Source organism: Dreissena polymorpha, chromosome 6 (assembly GCF_020536995.1).
Source record: "Dreissena polymorpha isolate Duluth1 chromosome 6, UMN_Dpol_1.0, whole genome shotgun sequence".
NCBI classification, from domain to species: domain Eukaryota; kingdom Metazoa; phylum Mollusca; class Bivalvia; order Myida; family Dreissenidae; genus Dreissena; species Dreissena polymorpha.
The window spans coordinates 104,336,389-104,357,240 of record NC_068360.1 but is presented as its reverse complement, the minus strand read 5'-3'; the positions used below and the strand labels follow the sequence as shown (position 1 = coordinate 104,357,240).

The following is a 20,852-nucleotide window of genomic DNA, read 5'->3' as shown; positions in this document are numbered from 1 at the left end:
AATAACATTTTTGCCTAATGCAAATAGTCCACTGCGTGTTACGTTATAATCGTTATAAACACAGCTCTCCTTAACGGTCACAGGGTCAGGGCAGCCAATAGATGTATTCGCGAAGACGCAGCAGGACTTCTAAATGAACTATGAAATACACAAATACACGTGCACATATGAGGCTATTAGTTACCAACCTCAATAACAGCCGATTCTTTATCACATCAACTGGAGAAAAACGGAAAAATTCCAATACTATTTTACTAAGTGATCAATAAAACCATTATTTTTCATTGTGTAAAGCAAAAAAAAAAGTTAAAAGGTAATATTTTATTTTAATATGCATATAAATTCCATTTTATTATTGTTTCATAATGATAAGTAAAACGTAGTTCATTGGGAAAATTCGTGACAATCGGAAATAATGTATCGATATTCGCTAAATCTCAACAGAAAACAACAAAACTGTTTGTTTTTATCATTTCTAATATTATTGAGTGTGATATATGTTTAAATAATATTCGCATTTTGACTCGGTACTCGGTCACTAAATCGTCGGGGATAACATAATGGACTATCGATAAACGTTGATAACACACAATCTCTTTTAAGATGAGGAAACAAAAACTACCGAAATAATATAGAGCCATGACGGTTATCGTATTATTATCTAACCACAAATGTTTGCCGTACTCGTTCAGTCGGTATGGAACTCGTTCTTGAAAGACTGAATATGATATTTTTATAGAACCGCGTCGCTATGGTCCAGCCTGCGCAGTATGTTAGGAGATACCTAATGAGACAACGAAACCTTACGTGATTTTTAGCGGACGGCGCGGCTCCTGACCAGACTGCGCAACTGCGCAACTGTGAAGACAGGGCTTAAGCTACGCTAGCCAACGCGCCATAAGACCCATTTTCGGTTCTAAAAGTATTATTTGAATGTGTCGAAAAAAAACCTGCGTGTTAATCAAATATTAAAATACCATATATTTTGATGGTGAAAAAATAAACTCATTATAAGAAATGTGAGGACACAAATGATGTGATCTCCTGTAGTATAATTTTTATTTACATACATCAACATGTGGTTTGAATACACGTGCAATAAATTACACACATTTCATGCGGTGAATATGCGACTAACAAGTGACAAAAAACAACAACAATGTGAACCGTATTGTTTAATTGAATTATTTAAAACGTATTTTTCTAACTTTATTTTAAAGTCAGGATATTATATTTTAGAGTTTCTGACCGACATAATCGCCAATGGCGATTGAATCTGTCAGCTGGCGATTAAAGTTGAAAATGTAAAAGAAAAGGGCAATAGTCAAAAAATCAAAGTTACTTTATAAATCTAATAGTATTTCCTAGTTTAAAAGAGCTCGGTCAGCAACTGGAGCTACACGTCAGGACCAGGGTGAGAGTCACCCGCAGAAGATTTTCTTGAAGACTCCGAAGAATCGCCAAGCGGAATGGTAATTGTCCGTAGGTGGATAGTGGTTTCACTTCATCGTCTGAGGAAGGTCGGATAGGGAAACTTCTTCAGGCGGCTCTGTTAATCAAGCAAGTACAGTCATCCCTTGACCCGAACATCCTCTCCAGCTGGCTTCGCTGACTCCCAGAACTTAAAAGGATCGACAAGCGCAATGTTCATTGTCTGTAGGTGGATAGTGGTTTCACTACATCGCCGTAAGAGGGATGGGAGCAGCGAAGCTGGCAGCGTAGAGGACGGACGGGGCGGACCTTGGGTAGAGATACAGGCCAGGATTTCGAGGTTGGGCGATGAAGATAATTTAAGTGTCCCATGACGGCGGTACTCAGTACGCTCTACGTGCTGAGGAAACCGTCCTATGGTTCGGATCGGCGGCTTGTGGCGACTAGAGAGGCCATAAAAGCGGCGCATCGCGCGGCGAGGAGCGGGAAGAAGGTCTTTTTTAATTGTCAGCACTCCCTTGGGGGAATAACCTTGTCCTTTTAAGGGCAAAAAAACGTTAATTGTTTTGCAATTTGTCTAATAGTGCACATTTAAGTCTCATTGGCACTGGTCTATTTGGATCAAACTTATTTCGTTGGCAAATTCCCGGGCAACAGAGGTAAATTTGACCTACTTTGGCTAAAAATTAAATATTTTTCACTGAAAGATCACAGAGACAAGTATGCACATAAAGAAGTCGTTAAATTTCAACAATGACCTGTAAATAACGTATGAACTACACACACTCACACACACGCACACACACGCATGCACCCGCACGCACCCGCACGCACCCGCACGCACGCGCACGCACCCGCACGCACCCGCACGCACACCCCCCCCACACACACACACATACACAAAGTTACTCTTATTTGGAGGAACACAATGTGTGATCATAAGCAACAATCATGTAGTCATAAGGACCATGAAAGCCTAACTGTGTTCTTTACTTTGCCAGGACACCGACTCCGTGTTACAGCTTCGAGTGAAATCCAACACGAATTGCTGTCCATCGTGTGTGTTTTTATGACTTGAATCAAATGATTGCTGTAGAATAGAAAAAGTTGTGTTTTCCTTGCATTGATCTTACCAAAAAAAAATATTTATCCTAAATTAATGTTTTTATTATAACAAGCTCAAACGTGGATGGAAAAGTATTTTATATCATTATTTAGATTTTGTTAACATCGCTTGATGACTAGAAAATGCAAATCATCAAACAATCGGCGGATAACGGTCAGATAACAACAAACAGGAACGCCAAAAAGGCAAACAGAAAAAAACAAAATGGCGCAAAATGTTCAGTGTACATCAGGATACGGTCAGTTGTTAAATTGTTTTCAGGTACCGAATGCGCCCATGGGGCAATTTATAATGAGCACAATTAGCTAGTCCAATTCTCCAAACCATGACATTTAATCGACAATACTTGACCGTTTAAGGACGTACGCGGCAGTTTAGTTGTACGCAAATGTTTTTTGACTGAAACACCGGTTGCGCAATAAGTGTATGTTTTTTCGGATATTAGAATAAAAACGGGATGCATATTCAATAAGGGAATGATACCAAGAAATAAATTATTATGAAGTTTAGAAAATTGATAAACAATTTATAGCCTCTATATAACATAATACGAATCGACCATCATCCCTACGACCACACAAACCTTTTTTATCGCGTGATTGTAACAACAAGCATGAATCTCATTATGGAACAGCACTTAATACTTCCTTATAACTGAACATGTTTGTGTCGCAAGTAAGACTTGATTAAAACGGACCGGACAGCTTTTCTTCAAATTAACCGATTTGTTATTGAATCATCATATATTTAAAACATGCCATCAAAGTATATGTGTTTTATATAAACTATAATCAAAATCGTTATGTAAGTTTTATGCTATGCTTAAAAATAAATCGGAACACCTTTATAACTTTAATTTTTCAAACAACGGCTTCAGATATCAACTTTCATGTAGTGTTGTTTGAGATAATTTACTACATAGAATATCTGATGAATTCAATGATACGTTTAAACCATGTGCGGATGTAACTGCATCTTGCCGCACGTGAATATAGTAATACTTGAATAATATTAATTTGTGTTCGCTTAATTTATTTCTCTCTGGCCAATATGATTAGAAAAAACTAACATTTTGTTTATTTTTGGTAAGCAGTTGATTTAACAAAAACATTGATGTACACTGAGTCATTCACAGGCTTGTCAATCGTTAATCAAAGTATTTGAACACGCGCTGGTACCGCACCACGTGCAATCCATTTATAATACACACAAAACGTCAGATAAAACGAATGTTATGCAATCTAAATCTATCTACCTAAATATTGTAAAATCTTTATTTTTAGTTTTGTGACACGCTGAAATACTTACGACACGACATGCAATCACGTGTAGCATAGGGGAATTTGAATGGGAAAACAACATCCTCTAAAATGCATTATATTGAGAAAACAGGATCGGATATTTATTTATTTAGTAAATTTTTAGTCGTGATTTGTTGGCACTTAGCATTTATTGTTTGACTGCGAGTTGTTTTGTTAATGGTAATTGTGCACAAAAGAGCCTTGTGTCTTAGTTAATATCCCCCTCTAAAGGCGGAGAGATATAGTATTGGCCTTGCTCGTCCGTACGTCAGTTCGTCCGCCCGTCTGTCACAAACAAAATGTTTGTGGCGGGGGATATCAATTCAACGAATTTGCGTGTTTATCTGTTTTCTTATTGCTTTTTGATAACTCACGAGTCCATTGTGTAAATTAGGATAAAATCTTTATGCAGAAAGGTATTAAAAGTTGAAAGCAAGAAATTATATTTTTTATTTTTCCAAATAACTTTGGTTATTTCCATTTGATGTTTCATGATATGAAATAAAATTGTAATCATAATTATAAATGAACACAGAAAATTATATTATTTTCAGCAGTTTTCTCACTTGTGTGCTCAGTTTTGTTCTTTGAGGCATATTTGCGACGTGAACTCACACGTTGACATAGTCATTTAATTCAAAGCTCGATAAAACAAATTCGACACACCCGTCGGCCGTCAACCTTGATTTTTATGTCATTTTAATATTAGCAAAAGATGGACGTAACAAACATTTTGCTATATGTAATAATTAGTTAAAATTACCGCGTACGTTCTTAAAATGTGTTCTGTACTTTAGAATATGTGAGTCATTGTAGATTTAAAAACAAAATACTGATTTCAGTATTATTACATTACAGTGGCGTATCAACAACTAATAAATTATTATAATTTTAAAAACTCAATATAGATAGAGAATTTCATGTAGGTAGAATAATTGTTTTACATATACGTCATAAATGCCTTCTGTAGAATCTCTATTCACATGCAAACTTGTTTGTAGTATGTGAACGTTTTCCTAAAAATGCAATACTTGTGTTGGATTAGGTTTTGATCGCACACGAACTGTGAAAATAAAATTGTGTTTCATGTTTATTTTCCTAGCAATTCCAATAATATGGTACTGCGTTAATCTACATTAATGCATACAAATGATATGCCGTGAATTGGTATAGTCATGTCAAGAATCACAATTAATACCGTTGATATACCCCTTTAAGTTTATTGTATACGTATTGTTTTTGATTGAATACTTAATTAACCTTATGTAATGATCTCGATACACATCATTTATAATTTGTATTTTCATTATAATATTGAAATCTTCATTTGCATACAGCAATAAATTGGTAAAGTAATGTCAAGAATTACAAAAAAAAACTAGTGATATGCCCCTTTAAATGTGTTCAAGTATCTTGTTTTGTGTTTGGTTCCGTATAAACCTATATTTGTTTGATTTTGCTATACATAATTTGTGTTTTCACTTAAATTTAAATCTACTTTTACATTGGCATACATAAACATTGGTCAAATATCTTTTGAATTCGCATACAGTAGTAGATTGGTCAAGTTGTGTAAAGAATTGCACTTAATACCTTTGATATGCCCCTTAAATATATTGTATACATCTTGTTTTTAGTTTTTTACTGTATTTTTCTTCTTTTATTCATCTTGCTACACATAATTTGTGTTTTCATTTACATTTAAATCTCCTTTTTCGTTGGCATACAGCAATACATGTACTAGTATGTGTTTTATCCTGCACCATGTATATGGTTTTCACTGTGTTTTTAAATTGTATTTTAATACCTGCAGTTAAACTGCATTTTTGAACAAACGACCCCGGTGACCTATTGTTTTCTTTTTATATTTGTATTAAGTTATAAGTCATTAAACATTTAGGTAAATTTCGAAAAAATCTGGGTGGAGGAAGGCATGTTAAAATAAAAATGACTTTGATGCATTTTATTTATTTTCATATGTGAAATTCTGTTGTTTTTGTTTATGTTTAAAAATTGATAAAAACCATGAATGAATCGATTCATGATAAAAAAAATAAAGTTGCAGTCAAATTAAATCAGTATCACATATTTTGTGAGAAAAAGAGGTTGTTTTCAACACTTTTCTCATTAATTTACTCTAACTTTTATGTTATTACCTTATTGGTGAATTGTTCTTGTGCTGAAATATGCTTGTTGTTCAAGTTCGAATAAAAAATGAACAACACCGGTGACCCGTGATTTTTATTTTATTTTTCTATCCACAACAGATGGTTGTACCTAAATACCAAAAAATATCATATTCTGGGTGGAGCAAAATTTGCATTAAAACTACAGCATACGTCCTTAAAATAAATGGCAATAAATTGTCACAGCTCGAGAAAATTCAAGCAAGTGTTTCGGCCATGAACTTACGAATAGGTCAAGTTGACAGGCGTATTAGTGACTTAGAAATCAGAATTAAAGAAGTATTTAAAAAATCACGTGACTTTAGTGGTAGTGCCGTAGAGGATATAAAGAATAAACAAAAGCCGGTGGACAATATGTTAAAAAATATGAAACACATGACAACAACAGAAGATGCACATGTCGCCAAGGAATCGAATCTTCAGGCGGAACTAAAATGCCGTAGTATGCGGGACAATCTTCTGTTTTTTAGAATCACGGAAGAAAAAAAGAAAAATGTGAAAACTGGACTTTATTGACACAAAACTACATATATAACGTGCAAAGAGGACATAAATATTCACAGGGCACACAGAGTTGGGGCTTTCAGACAAGACAATGTGAGACCCATTGTGGCTAAGTTTGCTTTTTTTTGCCGGATAAGGAAAGCAGCCAATCAGCTAAAAGTAACCCCATTTGGGATCGCCGAACAATATCCCCCGGAAATAATGGAGAACGAAGAAAGCTGGTTCCGATTATGAGGGCGGCACGCTCATACGGCAAAGAAGCCTATATTAAGGTCGACAGGTTGTTTATCAGCAAACAGCTGTACGTCGAATAGGACAACAGTGAGATAGCCATAAAAGTTATCTCTTGGAATATTGAAGGGTTATCTTCTACGAAGAGTGGTGACAGCAAACTTTCGTCATTTTTTGTTGAACATGATATTATCTGTTTAATTGAGTCCTGGACTAACGAAAATTCAATAACTGACTTTAAAGGTTACATCAATCCTATACACTCGTACAGACGCTTCCAACACCGTAGAGCAAGGAGTTCGAGCGGCGGGATCATCGTGTATATTAGAGACAGTATTCGCAAAAGAGTAAGAAATAACATTGATTTTTTTGCTAGGGCTTTAAATAGATAAAACACATTTTAATATTGAAAATGATATGTATTTAGCTGTTATGTATATTCCATCAGATAATTCACCAACGCATGATATGTATGATGTCAACATTTTTCAACTGTTAGAATCCGATATTAACATTTTTAATAGTAAAGGGAAAGTATTTATCAATGGGGACGCAAATGCTAGAACTGTTCATAAAGCTGATTTTAGTGACAATGACAGAAGCTTAAGTGATTTTAATTTATTTCAGAGGGCAGCCTGTGACCCTGGTGCAAATAGATTTGGTAAGTATTTGTTAGACGTGTGTACATCTACTAACATAATAATTGTAAACGGTAGACTATTTCAAGATAAAGAAGTTGGCAAATTCACTTGTTTTACCCATAAACGGGAAAGTACAGTAGACTATTTGTTAACATCAGTAAAAAACTTTCACGATTTAACCTATTTTAAGGTGCACGATTTCACGGAATTCTCAAATCATGTCCCAGTGATATTTGCTCTGAGCATGAACAATCCGGTTACTAACTGTAAAAATAATCAGCGCGTATACGTTAAATGGAAATCAGAGTAAATGGATACTTTCGTGCACGACATATTAAACGGTGCTCAAGAACTAGAACACAATTTGCAAACAGGTATTCACTCGCGATAAGATCCGGATTTATTAATATTTGTCTCGGAGTTCACTGATATCCTAAATAAATGAGGTGAACGATATTTTAAACATGTAATTAGCAATAATGTTATGAACAATCATAGTTAATAACTTATAACTTCCGCTGACACCGACAAGCAACGCTGGTTTAATGAAAAATGCAAACGAAAACGGACAGAATATACTCAAACAGTTTACCAGTATAATTTAAATAGGAATATGCATACACGAACAACCGTGCTGGCAGCAAGGAAAGAATATAAGTATTTATGTCGGAAAAAATAAAATCTAAGTTTAACATAAATGAAATCTAAGTTAAACAGAGAACAGGGTGTGAAATTAAATTAAATAACATGAGTCGCAAAAAAAATCGCGAATTCTGGAAATTATTCAAACAAAAAACGGTATTACCGAAAGCGGATAATATATCGCTGCAAGAATTCTATGAATATTTCAATACTTAAGCTTCTGAGGCTGACGTTAACGTAAACAACGACGAAAGTGACAGTTATTTACGGCAGTTTGATAATATAGAAAATCCAATCAGCTCTTACCCTGATCTAGACAAACACATTTCCGAAGAAGAAATAATTAAATCTACAAGGCGTTTAAATAATAATAAGGCAGCCTCAAACGATAATATTATTTATGAATACTTACTTGTCAATGGGAGTAATTATTCCATTACATAAACGGGGCGATAGTTCTGATTTAAATCACTTTAGAGGCATAACTTCGTAAAGCTGTGTTTTTGTCTGTTAACGCCGATTTTTGTTAACATGTACAGTGTATTATGAAATGATTATGAAATGAATGTGATTTGTTTTGCTGTTTCCACTGTTTTTTGTTAATATGTAGTTGAATATAAATACTAAATTAAGTGTGTACATAAACACACAACACTCTCCCGAATATTATTATCTTTCTTACTATTTTTTCTGAGCATGTATGCATGTTTTATATTGATCACGATGACCTGTAAAAGTGAATGAAATATTTGTTCTGTTCTGATCTTACACTACTGTGTTCAGTTGTACATACGGTTAAATTCATAACTACAATTTAGTGCTCCTTTCCTGTATACATTTTCGATTACAATTTGCTGGTGCCTCAACCATTGCCATTTCATCAAACGTAAATTAATACTTCTCTCGAAAACATTGTCCACGCCCAGTATTTACCACGAAGGCGCCCAAAAAGAGATGATACATCACTGCTCACGTGCAGATCAGTAGCAACGCAGCAATGTCCACCGCGCGTTACCGCTAAGATAGTTGACGACCCCGAAATGTTCATTTGCGGAAAATTTTACCCGAAAAAAACGAAAGTGCACATCAGACAAAGAAAAGCAATGGATATGAATGGATGTTGCCACTGTGTAGCATTATGTTTGTGTTTGGCGTGGTCAGTAAGTGGTAAGTGATAGTTTTATTGTTCAATAATAGAGAATAAATTGAAAGACATGGTTTTTGTATGAATTATTTTAATCTAAATGAATATGTGAACGTTTGTAAGGCATTATATGTCAGGTTTGTTTTCGGCGCGCCTGCTAGCCCTGCTGTGTCATCGCGTTCAATGTTGAGTACATTCCAATTTAAGTATTGTTGATAATAGTTGTTCAAACATTTTATAATTAATTTCTCTTTACTTTTTTATATCAACTCCTCTTGTATAAAACGTTGTATTACCTGTTCTTTATTTATAGTTTTCATCCTCCGTTTTTTCTGTACAAGTTCATAAATAAATTCATTGTATTCATCATCTTTATATGTGAGTATAGCAAAACAAATTTAAATACTTGAACAATTTAATATTTAAATTATTCATATTGTACAATTGAATATTCAAATTGTTCGTGTAGAGCATTAACGCATGTTCAGATTTAACTATTCCGCGATACAGTTGTTCAAATATTAACTGATTTATCGCCATCAAATATTTTTGTTTGCATATTAATTCGTCTAATATAACGTTTCAATAGTTCATGGATTTTACATATTTTTTATATGTAAATTCGTGTACTAGTATATATGTATGATAATCCTTACACGATCAATATGATACTTACTTGTACTAACATTTACTAAAAGTTTAGAACTGTTTGCAAATGACAAGAAATGTAAACTTAACGTCAATAAAAATGTCTGTCTGTCTGTCTGTGTGTCGGTCGGTCGGTCGGTCGGTCGGTCGGTCGGTCGGTCGGTCGGTCGGCCTGCCTGCCTGCCTGCCTGCCTGCCTGCCTTTCTGCCTGCCTGCCTGCCTTTCTGCCTGCCTGCCTGCCTGCCTGCCTGTCTGTCTTTGTCTGTCTGTCTGTCTGTCTGTCTGTCTGTCTGTCTGTCTGTCTGTCTGTCTGTCTGTCTGTCTGTCTGTCTGTCTTTCTGTCTGTCTTTCTGTCTGTCTGTCTGTCTGTCTGTCTGTCTGTCTGTCTGTCTGTCTGTCTGTCTGTCTGTCTGTCTGTCTGTCTGTCTGTCTGTCTGTCTGTCTGTCTGTCTGTCTGTCTGTCTGTTTTAGTCGGTTGGTCGGTTGGTTGGTCTGTCCGTCCGCGCGTCTGTACGTCTGTCTGCTAGTCTGTGTTTAAGAAACGAATATTTAAAATAGTTGTATTGTACTGTGCTCACGGCATATAGCACATCCATATTCAAATTCCTTGGAACGGCATACATTTTCAATCACTACGTTGTTATCCAACTAGTAAAAACTTGGAGAAGCCTGCCGTTAAACGCTTAATACAAATGTATGTTGTAAAGTGTCGATTTACTACAATCAACTGTAAGTAGTTTTCCTTCACCCTATTAACTACGTTGTCTGTGTTTGTATTGTTCACTATAATTCTTAGCTCGCAAAATCACTCTGAGTTATCGTCTTTATGCGATTTGGACGATTATTCTTGTTATTTAGCACAGATATTAGCAATAATGGGCTATTATCTTGCAACTACACATCCATTCACAACACAGTAATACATTTCAAATTAAACCACAATGCTCTTATAAACAGTCCCACTATATGCAATCCATTTCCAAATTTGGTTGTAGGGAACGTAGGGTTAATTGTTGAAATATTTAAATAATTTATATTTAAATAATATTTAAATAATTTGGTTTCAAGCAACTGTGATATGCGGGATACAATCGCTTTATTTGAAATAAAAGTATACGTCCTGCAAGGAAATGTTTTGCATTTGAAAGATAGTTTGAGCTCTTTTGGAAAACACGACATTCTGCGGCTGATGTGCGCATCGTATGACACCGATTAAGAAAAACTTTACCCATTTATGCCTAGTTGACTCTCCCATCCTTCTAAATTGGATCAATTTATTTCCAAAATTAGGCATGTCTAGTAAATTTATTTCTATATTTACAATATTTCTTACAGCAATTCCTATATGCAAACAGCGCAGACCCAGATGAGACGCCGCATCATGCGGCGTCCTATCTGGGTCTACGCTGTTTGCCAATGCCTTTTTTCTAGACTTTATGCAAAAATGGGTTAAATCACGTACGAGGCTAATAATTGTAATGTTCACAACTAGGGCTGCAACGAATCCAAAAAATTTGTTCGGATCCGAATCCGAATCCAAATATGGTTTCTTACAGTTTTTCGGACCCGGATCCCTCATATAAGTGAAAATTAGAAGTTTCTGTCTAAATTAAAGAAATCAATGGTTTTAGAAGTATAATTTGACTAAAAAAACATTAAACATTTATTAACAAAAAAAACATAACAAAGTTCTCGTTTAACATTGTAGCAATGTCAAAATAAAACGAAACCTTAACAATTATTCACTTAATAGTTTGTTTGTTTGCTAACATATGCTTTTCACTGTTCATACAGTTTGATGTTTGTTTTCACAAAAATAGCATTTCAACATTGTCCGGGTCCAGGCAAGCCCTATGAGCACTGGCGAGATCTCCTGCTGTGCAGAAGATTCTCTCACTGGGCACTGAGGTTCCTTGCATCACAAGATAGCATTTAAACTTAGTAGGTGATGATTTCAAGACATTACAATTAATATGATGCAGGAACTCAATTGGACATGTCGTCCATATAAACGGACTCCCAAAGTCTTTGATAATTTTTGCTATGGCGGCTCTGGGAGTCCATATGCACCCCTTCATAAACATGGGTGCAGTTCAGCGCAGTGAATCCGTGCGCTTCACTAAACAGACGTCGTTCGAGACAAATTGAGGAAAATAATGAATAAACTTCATAAACATGTTAAATTTACCTGAATGGCAACCTACGGATGTTATCCTTTGCATGCACCCTATAAAAACACGACGATGTTTCAACACACTTTTCTCGCTGATAACTGTAACTTTAAGCAGCCCATAGGGCTATAAAGCGTAGAGTTGAGTTATTGCAACTATTGGACAGGTCGCGAAATTGTGCACAATTTACCTGAATAACATTCCAGACACACTGGATCCACTACCGTTGTTTTTAATACAACTCAGAAAGACAATAAGGATTGAAAACTTACTTATTGCCATTATGAATTGCATTTGTAATGTGTAAATCCTCCATGATTTCGAATTAGTTTTTCTTTGTGGTTACAATATACTAAATAAACGTTTCATGTAGTGCTGTACTCTCTAAAAAATATCATAGTTGATTCGAAGGCATGTTGTACAATTTAAACTATTGTTCTGGCTTTATCTTTTGGAGAAAGTAGTAGGACATGAATATGTGCTCACTACTAAATCCCTGAAATGTGCTAAACTTAGAGACTTAAGTAAAACATTGCACTGAAAATGGTTACATTCCACTATACAACGGCCGGAAAAAAAGTTGCAAAAACAGTCGATTTTGACTTTTGACAAGTTCATTCTTGGTTCGTACATGACATATCTTTGCACAAATCGACTCCGCGTAGAATGGCCTTTAAGAAAAGGTATGGGTATGGGGGTCTCTATGTGCAACATGTTGCATTTATTTTCGCTTAAAGATGTCGCTTTTACATTGAATTATGTAGGGAAACTATTTAGTATATTGTAACCTTGTCGCAAATGACAATCTTATACAATAAAAACCGAAGGATCTCGAATGATCTGCTATTTGACTGTCACACGTCAATAAATATCGACTATTATACGTTTCTTTTGGTAGCACTATACAGTTTTGAGCCTTAGTGTCGAATTGGCAGGGAGAAATTTCTAATAAATAGGGATACAATAAAACTGAGCAGCAATAATAGTGTTTTACAAGTTTAAAGTATCAGATTTAAGTGGTGGTGGTTTGAAATGCATGCTTAGTGAATTCGAAAATGTGTCCAGTGCCTAGCCAGTGTGTCTGCTGGGCAGTCAAGGTCATGAAATACGTACTTGCTGGTTTCTAGCTCCGAAGGCTAATTTTGCATGAATTTTAAAGGTGCCTCCACTCAACTGAATTTCTGCAAAAAAACAGCGTGGATGACCCTAGGATTCTTCGGTGTCGGTCAAATATCTGGTTAGTGATGAAGTAAAACAGAAAGTGTTTAATGAACTGGCATTTGCAGTTTAGTGGTAAATTTGTGTTGAAAATCACAGAAATGGCCTCGAAAACAGGTGACATTCAGACCCCTAAATTGGCTGATTTTCCATGATAAAAATATACAGCAAGTGGGTGCACCATGGCTATCCATGTATTTTTTGGAAGTCATACCCCCAACAATACTGAAAATATGTTTTGTATGATTTCAGGTGGAGACGTTGTGTTAGCTGTGAGGACGGACAGTGCCCGCACCCCGGCAGCCAATCTCTTGCACGACGGTTACATTACATTCACCTCTGTGTTGGGCTCAGAACGGACTTTTGTTATGAAAGCGTCTCATTTATGTCATGATCATTCCAAGCGTTCATCATTGAGGTTACAGAATACTAAACAATCTCTTGCACGACGGTTACATTGCATTCACTGCAATTAAGAAAACCATCTCATACCATGATATCTTATATCAGTCTTAATTCATTATTATAAAATTGATATGGTTTTTTTATGTTAAGAAACCAACATACATACACACGTCGACCCAATTCCTAACGTCACTAAAAAAAATATGTTCAATTGTTTACATTTGTGAAGTGCGTGGAATAATTCCATCTGCGTAAATGGGCAATAAATTAGTTCCAAAGAGTTGCATTAAAACTCGCAAGTTTTTGCACGATTTATCGTACATTTAAAAGTCATAGTTCTTAATTTAATGCATGCGATCTTAAATATCCAATCAAATATACGTTGAATGCGTTTGTTCGGTTTTATCTATTTTATAGACAAAATGGAGGGCTGAGCCTTTCGCAGAGTTGTATGTGAGAGCAAGGAACGACAACTCTGCGTGGAGATTGCCCGGCAGCCAGTAGGTTACGCATGCGCAATTAATTTCCTTCTATATTACATATAAAATAGTTGTAGTTCGATATCAATTTTTACCATGATCAAGCGCATACCCACTATATCATCATACATCATTGGAAAGATAAATGCATAATCTTTAAAAACAAATGCATGTCATTAAATTCTATACGCGTTAACTCAAAATATTTACCTTAGAATAGGCATACCGATTTTGACAGCTGTGCAGACGACCATTTTGGGCTCAAATAGTATGACCTACTTTCAAAGCCGGGAACCATCAACACAAAAAGTAGAGCACAAAAATGGCTTTTTTTCTTATTGCTTACAAATATACCTTCAAGTTGATACCAACATCAACCATTTGCAATGTTTTTGACAAATCCTAGGCAGCATGCACTGAACAATGTGTGCTTAGTATCAAACTGACTGCATGTAACCCTGAAAACAGGAGTTCCGGTTTGGGGTTACATGACCTTTAAGAGAACCCAACCTTTTCAGATATTAATAAAACAATATTTTTTAATAAGCATGATGTATATTCAGAAAAAATATTAAGTACTGTCAAGCTCAAGTGAGGATTTATTGGAAAAACAAGGCATTGGAAATAACACATGCAAATGCATTTTGAGTTGAAAACTAAGAGCAGAAAAAACTTTTTGGGTTCATGTTGAAAACATAGTTTTAATCCAAAAATAAGCATGGCTTTGAGTTTCTTAAGGCATAGAAGGTAGCAAAAATGAGAACAGAGTTAACAACACTCTTCAGCGGTATTCTAAATTGAACAAAATGGTAATTTAGGCTCTTTCGAGCATTTTTTTTCCGCATTTTTGGGGGTGATAAGAAGATTTAAGTAGCATTTCAGATGTCATTTGTCCCCAGAAAAGTTTTTTTTTACATATGCATTAACAGACATTCACTTCTCGCACATACAGACACAAATCTGACCCCAAAGTGTCAATACCGGGTGTAAATACACAGTCTAATGTGACACTAGAGTCTGCAGGGCAGGTGTGAAATCCTTCTGGGCCAGTGTTCAGTACTCCCCAGACTGTCTCAGGTACTCTCTGCAGTGCAATCTGTGAAAATAAAAGGTTCTTATATGCATTTTGATCAAATATAGGATTATTTAGTGTAAGTCTTGTATATTTTTCTCACACTGTAAACTGTGTAGGTTGTTTTATTAAGTAATAGAGTCATTAGCTATGGGGCTGTCTAAGCGACGAGCTCATTTACGGAAAATTTGGTTCAAAAAGGGGAATGTCAGTCCTACAAAGAGTCAAACTGTGGTTTTTCCTACTGTTGCTAAGAATAAGTATGTCAGGTTGGAAAAGGAAGCCTTTGATAGTAGAGTTCACATCAATAACAATGTACTAACCTTTAAAGATACTGATGGTACGGACACAACAGTGTCAGCCTTGCGACCCCGACCGAACGCGTCTAATGTAGTTGACGAGTATAGTGGCTGTGGTGACGAGTCACTTCATCCAGACTTGTATACCAATAAGTTGATGGTTCAGGCTAAGGTCCAGGCTCTTTTTAATTCTTCCTTAAAAAAACATAGACATGATAAGCCGAACTGTGACGGGGATCTGAATTTCGATGCCGCTAACTCAGTTAGGTGGGGTATGGGTTGGCGTGAGCGGCTAAAATGTACAAAGTGTTCATACATGAGCGATTATCACAATCTGTATGAGGAGGTTGAGAATAAAAAAGGTCCGGGTAGGCGTGCTGCAAAGGTAAATATTGGCCTTCAGCTTGGTCTGTGTACTACACCAATTAGCAATACAGGTGTACGCAGAATTTTTAATAATGCAAACATCATAGCCCCAAACCTAGGCGCCATGCAAAGATTAAGTAATAAAGTAAATGAAAAGATAAAAAATGTCAATATTAGGGACATGCATGAGCAAAGAGTCACTCTTGTAAAAGAAAATGCCATAATAGGTCAAAAAAATGCCAAAACTGTAAATGTGGAGGGTGACTCTTGCTACAATAACCCTATGTTCAATTCCGATTCAACCCCATTTCAGGCGGGGTCCATTGCGACAACTACATTTTGTGAAAATAACACTAAAAACAAGAAAATAATAGGGGTACACATTGCCAATAAACTTTGCACGATAGGAGCTAGATTGCGAAACAAGGGGAACAATGTTGTTTGCCCTAATCATAAGGGTCATTGCTCGGCAAACATGTCCGAGTCAGATCCAATAGGTGACGAAGGTAGATGGTCTGAAATTGTGGCCCGTAACATATCAAATGAGGTTCAAGTTACTGGTTATACTGGTGATGGTGACTCCAGGAGTCATGCAGGGGTGAGCAAAGCAAGTGAACACACAATTCTACACTTTAAAGATATAAGGCACTTGGGAAATTCACTGAAGCGTGCTGTGTACGCAGCCAACTTTAGTTCAAATATGTTCAAAGGGTCGTCAAACACAAACCTAAAGAATCGCTTTGCTCTGTCAATTAAACACCGGTGTATAGCAGAGTTGAATATGGCCCACAAATCTTATAACGGTGACCTAAACAAAATTAAACAATGTATGCCAAAGGTAGCCGATGCAATTGTTGCTTGCTTTGGCGGGTATTGTGGTGAGCCCTGCAAAGCATCTAGCTTAGTTTGCTGCGGTAACTATAGACAGGCCAAAAACTATATGCCCATGACCGTAAAACTAAGAATGACTGAGGGTGACAAGGTGTTGCTTTTAAAATGCATGGACATCATGCTGTCTCCCATAGCCCTTGATAAAACAAAATTATTGACATCTACGCAAAAGTGTGAGGCCGTGAATCGATCCTACCAAGCTGTAAACCCAAAAATGATCACTAACCCTAGGAACTTTGCGGGAAGGATTCATGGCCAGGTTCTTAAACTTAACAATGGGTATGCAGTATCAGTGCTGATAAAAACCAAATCACTGGGGGCAACTCTTACAAAAGGTTCTTCGGTCATACGTCAAATAAGGAAGACCGATGCCATATCAAAAAGGCCAAACAATGATGTTATCCAAAAACGCAAAATTACTAGGTATGCGGCACGACAGCGCCGTTACCATTTACATGAACGCTTGCATTACAATAAAGGTCTCACTGACACTGTACATGGTATTAGAGGTGTCGGACAGTTACAAGACCACAATTACGTATAATTTAATACGTCGGCCACATATTAAGCAGTTATTTCATCGGACATGTTATTTAACAAGCCGACGAGTTACTTATGTTGTCGTTTGCTGCCTTGTGTTTTTATGAATCAATGCATATAAAAAAAGTTATTTTAGGCCAATTTTGTATGATTAAATCAATTAAACACATGATTACAAAAAACAAATGATGTTAAATAGGATTAGTTTAGTTTGCAAAGACAAAAAATGGCTAACTTTTAGACAAGGCAGGCAGGGTGGTCAACATGACCTGTGCATCTGCCGCTTTGAGCGCAAACTTTTCGAGCATTATTGACCGAAACCGGTTCTATAACTAAATGATGGGGACTGCAACACAAGGTTTTATGACATAAATGGGATAAATGCTGAGAGGGATCCAAATTAATGCCAAAGTGAAACTGAAAAACTATGCGATGTACATAGTGGGTCTTGGATGAGTGCTCGGGTGGACATTTTGCTTTGATTTTCCCATATATAACCCCCCTATGTTTACTGGAGCACCCATCCCACATAATACACCCTTTAACTGGGTCCAAATGACATCTGCCATATATTTTTTCTAAAACAGCCTGCTTATATGCCTCCATTTTGTATTTTTTAGCAGACGACAAATAATGACGGATGTGCTTAAAGGTTACGCATGCGCAATTAATTTCCTTCTATATTACATATAAAATAGTTGTAGTTCGATATCAATTTTTACCATGATCAAGCGCATACCCACTATATCATCATACATCATTGGAAAGATAAATGCATAATCTTTAAAAACAAATGCATGTCATTAAATTCTATACGCGTTAACTCAAAATATTTACCTTAGAATAGGCATACCGATTTTGACAGCTGTGCAGACGACCATTTTGGGCTCAAATAGTATGACCTACTTTCAAAGCCGGGAACCATCAACACAAAAAGTAGAGCACAAAAATGGCTTTTTTTCTTATTGCTTACAAATATACCTTCAAGTTGATACCAACATCAACCATTTGCAATGTTTTTGACAAATCCTAGGCAGCATGCACTGAACAATGTGTGCTTAGTATCAAACTGACTGCATGTAACCCTGAAAACAGGAGTTCCGGTTTGGGGTTACATGACCAGTAGCCGATTTGTGAAAAACTGTAGTGTGCCCCCTTTATCTTTTAAATGAAACCAGTCTGTATAAAAACAATACTCGTGAAAACAGCGCTAGGTTACATACAACTATAAAAATAAATATTCGGAACCGAAATTTCCAGGGGTGGATCCGTACCCGCGAATCTGAGGTAGGATCCGATATCATCGGATATTTCGGGTACCCGTTGCAGCCCTATTCACAACACATTTAATCTTTCAAATGTACAGTTTATCCTTGTTAACGTACCTTTTTAGAAGTTAAAAGAAACAGCAATTACGCGAAGTAAACATATTACCGTTCTTCTAATTTTGCTTACAGTTCAGTATATTGAATGTCTTGTGAGGTTATCTTGCTCGCAATTTAAGAACATGGCTGAGCAGACCTTATTTTTGTGAAATGTTTAGAATATACGTATCGTTCAGGTTCTAGAAGTATATTCATCATTTTCTAATTTTTATAATACATCCTCCTCGCTCACTTAACCCATTTATGCCTAGCGTCTAGAAAAAAAAGGCCTTGACAAACAGCGCTTACCCAGATGAGACGCCGCATGATGCGGCGTTTCATCAGGGTCTGCGCTGTTTGCTTAAAGGAATTAATGTAAGAAATATTCTAAATTTAGAAATAAATATACTAGACAACCCTAATTTTTTAATAAATTGATCCAATTAAGAAGGATGGGAGAGCCACTAGGCATACATGGGTTAAAATCTAAGTCTTGATACCGCGCCGGCGCATCTACCGATAACATGTAGCGATGTAAGGTTTACTCCCAATAGACGTATCACTTGTGGTTCATACCCATGCCGCTCATGTGATTTCTCAAAAACATGTGGGGTCCTTCCAAATTATAAATGTTGTCTTTAATCAGGGCAGCTTTATTAATGGCTAAATATGTTCTCACAATTCTCGTTGACCTATCAATTATCTTGCTTTAACGTCAATATACTTAATAATCCGTTTCATTGTATTCTAGGTTTCCACTGCTACCAGTGCTCCTTTGATCGGTACAACAAAGCAGAATGGAACAAGGAGGAGTGTATTACCAACCCGGAAACAATCCGACCGACATTCCCGTGTAACGAAACCAGCTACTGCATCACTCAGGCAAAATTTGATACCGGTGAGTATGAGATATCTCAAATAGCTCAGAAAACATACGGAACTGTACTTCTTTCAATTGTTCCGAGAGAACGTATGTAAAAGGTCTATAAAAACATCAATAACCTGGTTAAAAGATATGTTGACTTACTTCTAAAGATAAGTACGTTTGACTTATTAATAAGTATACGTATGTTGCGTATTGGGCAATAAATTGGTCAGTTCAATCATGTTTGGCGTAAGATTTAGCGGATCTGGTAATACGAATGTTAAAGCTCTTGCGACAAAGCGGTAACAATAACAATACGTATGAAGGCTCAATGCATCAATGTATTACTTTGTGTCGACTCTCATTTAGAATCGGGGACTGTTATCTACTTCTACCGGTCATGCAGCTTAACGCCGATGGATTACTGCGACACCAATGGACCGGAACTACTGACTGCGATTTCGTGCCAAGGCGAACTCTGTAATAACCACACCGAACTCTACCGGATATGTTCAGTTACAACTGACAACATATCCTCGACCGGGTATGAAATATTGCCATCCCTTGGTAGAACGATGTATGAAACAACTACACCGATCTGGGAATGTAACATCGCCTCAAGTATCAAAATGACGTATATCCTTTCTCACAGTGAAAATCTGCTGATGAGCTTGTGCATAGTTATGATTTCTGATTTATACATCTGATGAAGATGTTATGTATTTGGACTTAGGACCTGTCATGACCCTTTACTTCGTACAGATAATCACTTGTTGGTGCAAAATAAAGCAACGGAACTTATCTTAGAAGTTATCTTTCTTTGTATTTGTTTATAGTCATGTGCGACATAAGTTTCAAAGTTTAAAAAAAGTAATGAACATCGTGAGATATTGCCATACTGAGTACATTTTTTATCAACCCAAACGGTCCCTATTATGTGCGTAAAACAAAGATACTTTGGTCAAAATCAAAACAATATACTGGTTCTTATATAAGATGTTGTAATCACGAAATAGGCAAGATGGCTACGCCCATGCCGAGTCACGTATTTTTCGCCGTTTTATATCATTTATTACTTTTGTTAATTATATTCGTTATATATTTCGACTTTACTCGTTACGAAATTATATACGCGGTACCACAGAATTACAGCCCCCGCTAAGAAAATTAGCAAGCAAAGTCAAGATATAAACAGGCCCGGTTTGACCACTAAGCGAACTAGGCGGTCGCCTAACACGACACATTTATGGCGCGGCATTGTGGCACTATGAGCTACGTAAATATATATTTTTTTTAAAGTCATAAATAATTTAGTTATTTTTTTGTCG

General features: G+C 36.3%; 1 protein-coding gene and 1 long non-coding RNA gene across 4 annotated transcripts in view; both read left to right on the top strand.

The window, feature by feature from the left end:
• LOC127834803 (uncharacterized) overlaps positions 1 to 20,325 on the top strand; it is a 55,996-nt gene extending 35,671 nt beyond the window's left edge. The window contains exons 1-4 of one of the 3 annotated variants that reach the window (XM_052360850.1): positions 9,131 to 9,229; positions 13,496 to 13,564; positions 19,411 to 19,557; positions 19,894 to 20,325. In XM_052360850.1, coding sequence (XP_052216810.1) covers positions 9,166 to 9,229; positions 13,496 to 13,564; positions 19,411 to 19,557; positions 19,894 to 20,231 — 618 coding nt within the window. In that variant the 5' untranslated portion in view covers positions 9,131 to 9,165 and the 3' untranslated portion in view covers positions 20,232 to 20,325. Of the gene's footprint in view, positions 1 to 9,130; positions 9,230 to 13,495; positions 13,565 to 19,410; positions 19,558 to 19,893 lie in introns of those variants that run through there. The other 2 variants (XM_052360851.1, XM_052360852.1) reach the window with 2 other exon arrangements.
• On the top strand, positions 13,701 to 18,701 carry LOC127834806 (uncharacterized). Its single transcript, XR_008028205.1, has 2 exons — positions 13,701 to 14,152; positions 18,422 to 18,701. It is a non-coding gene; the product is annotated as an uncharacterized LOC127834806 (long non-coding RNA).
• Positions 20,326 to 20,852: the final 527 nt, after the last annotated feature.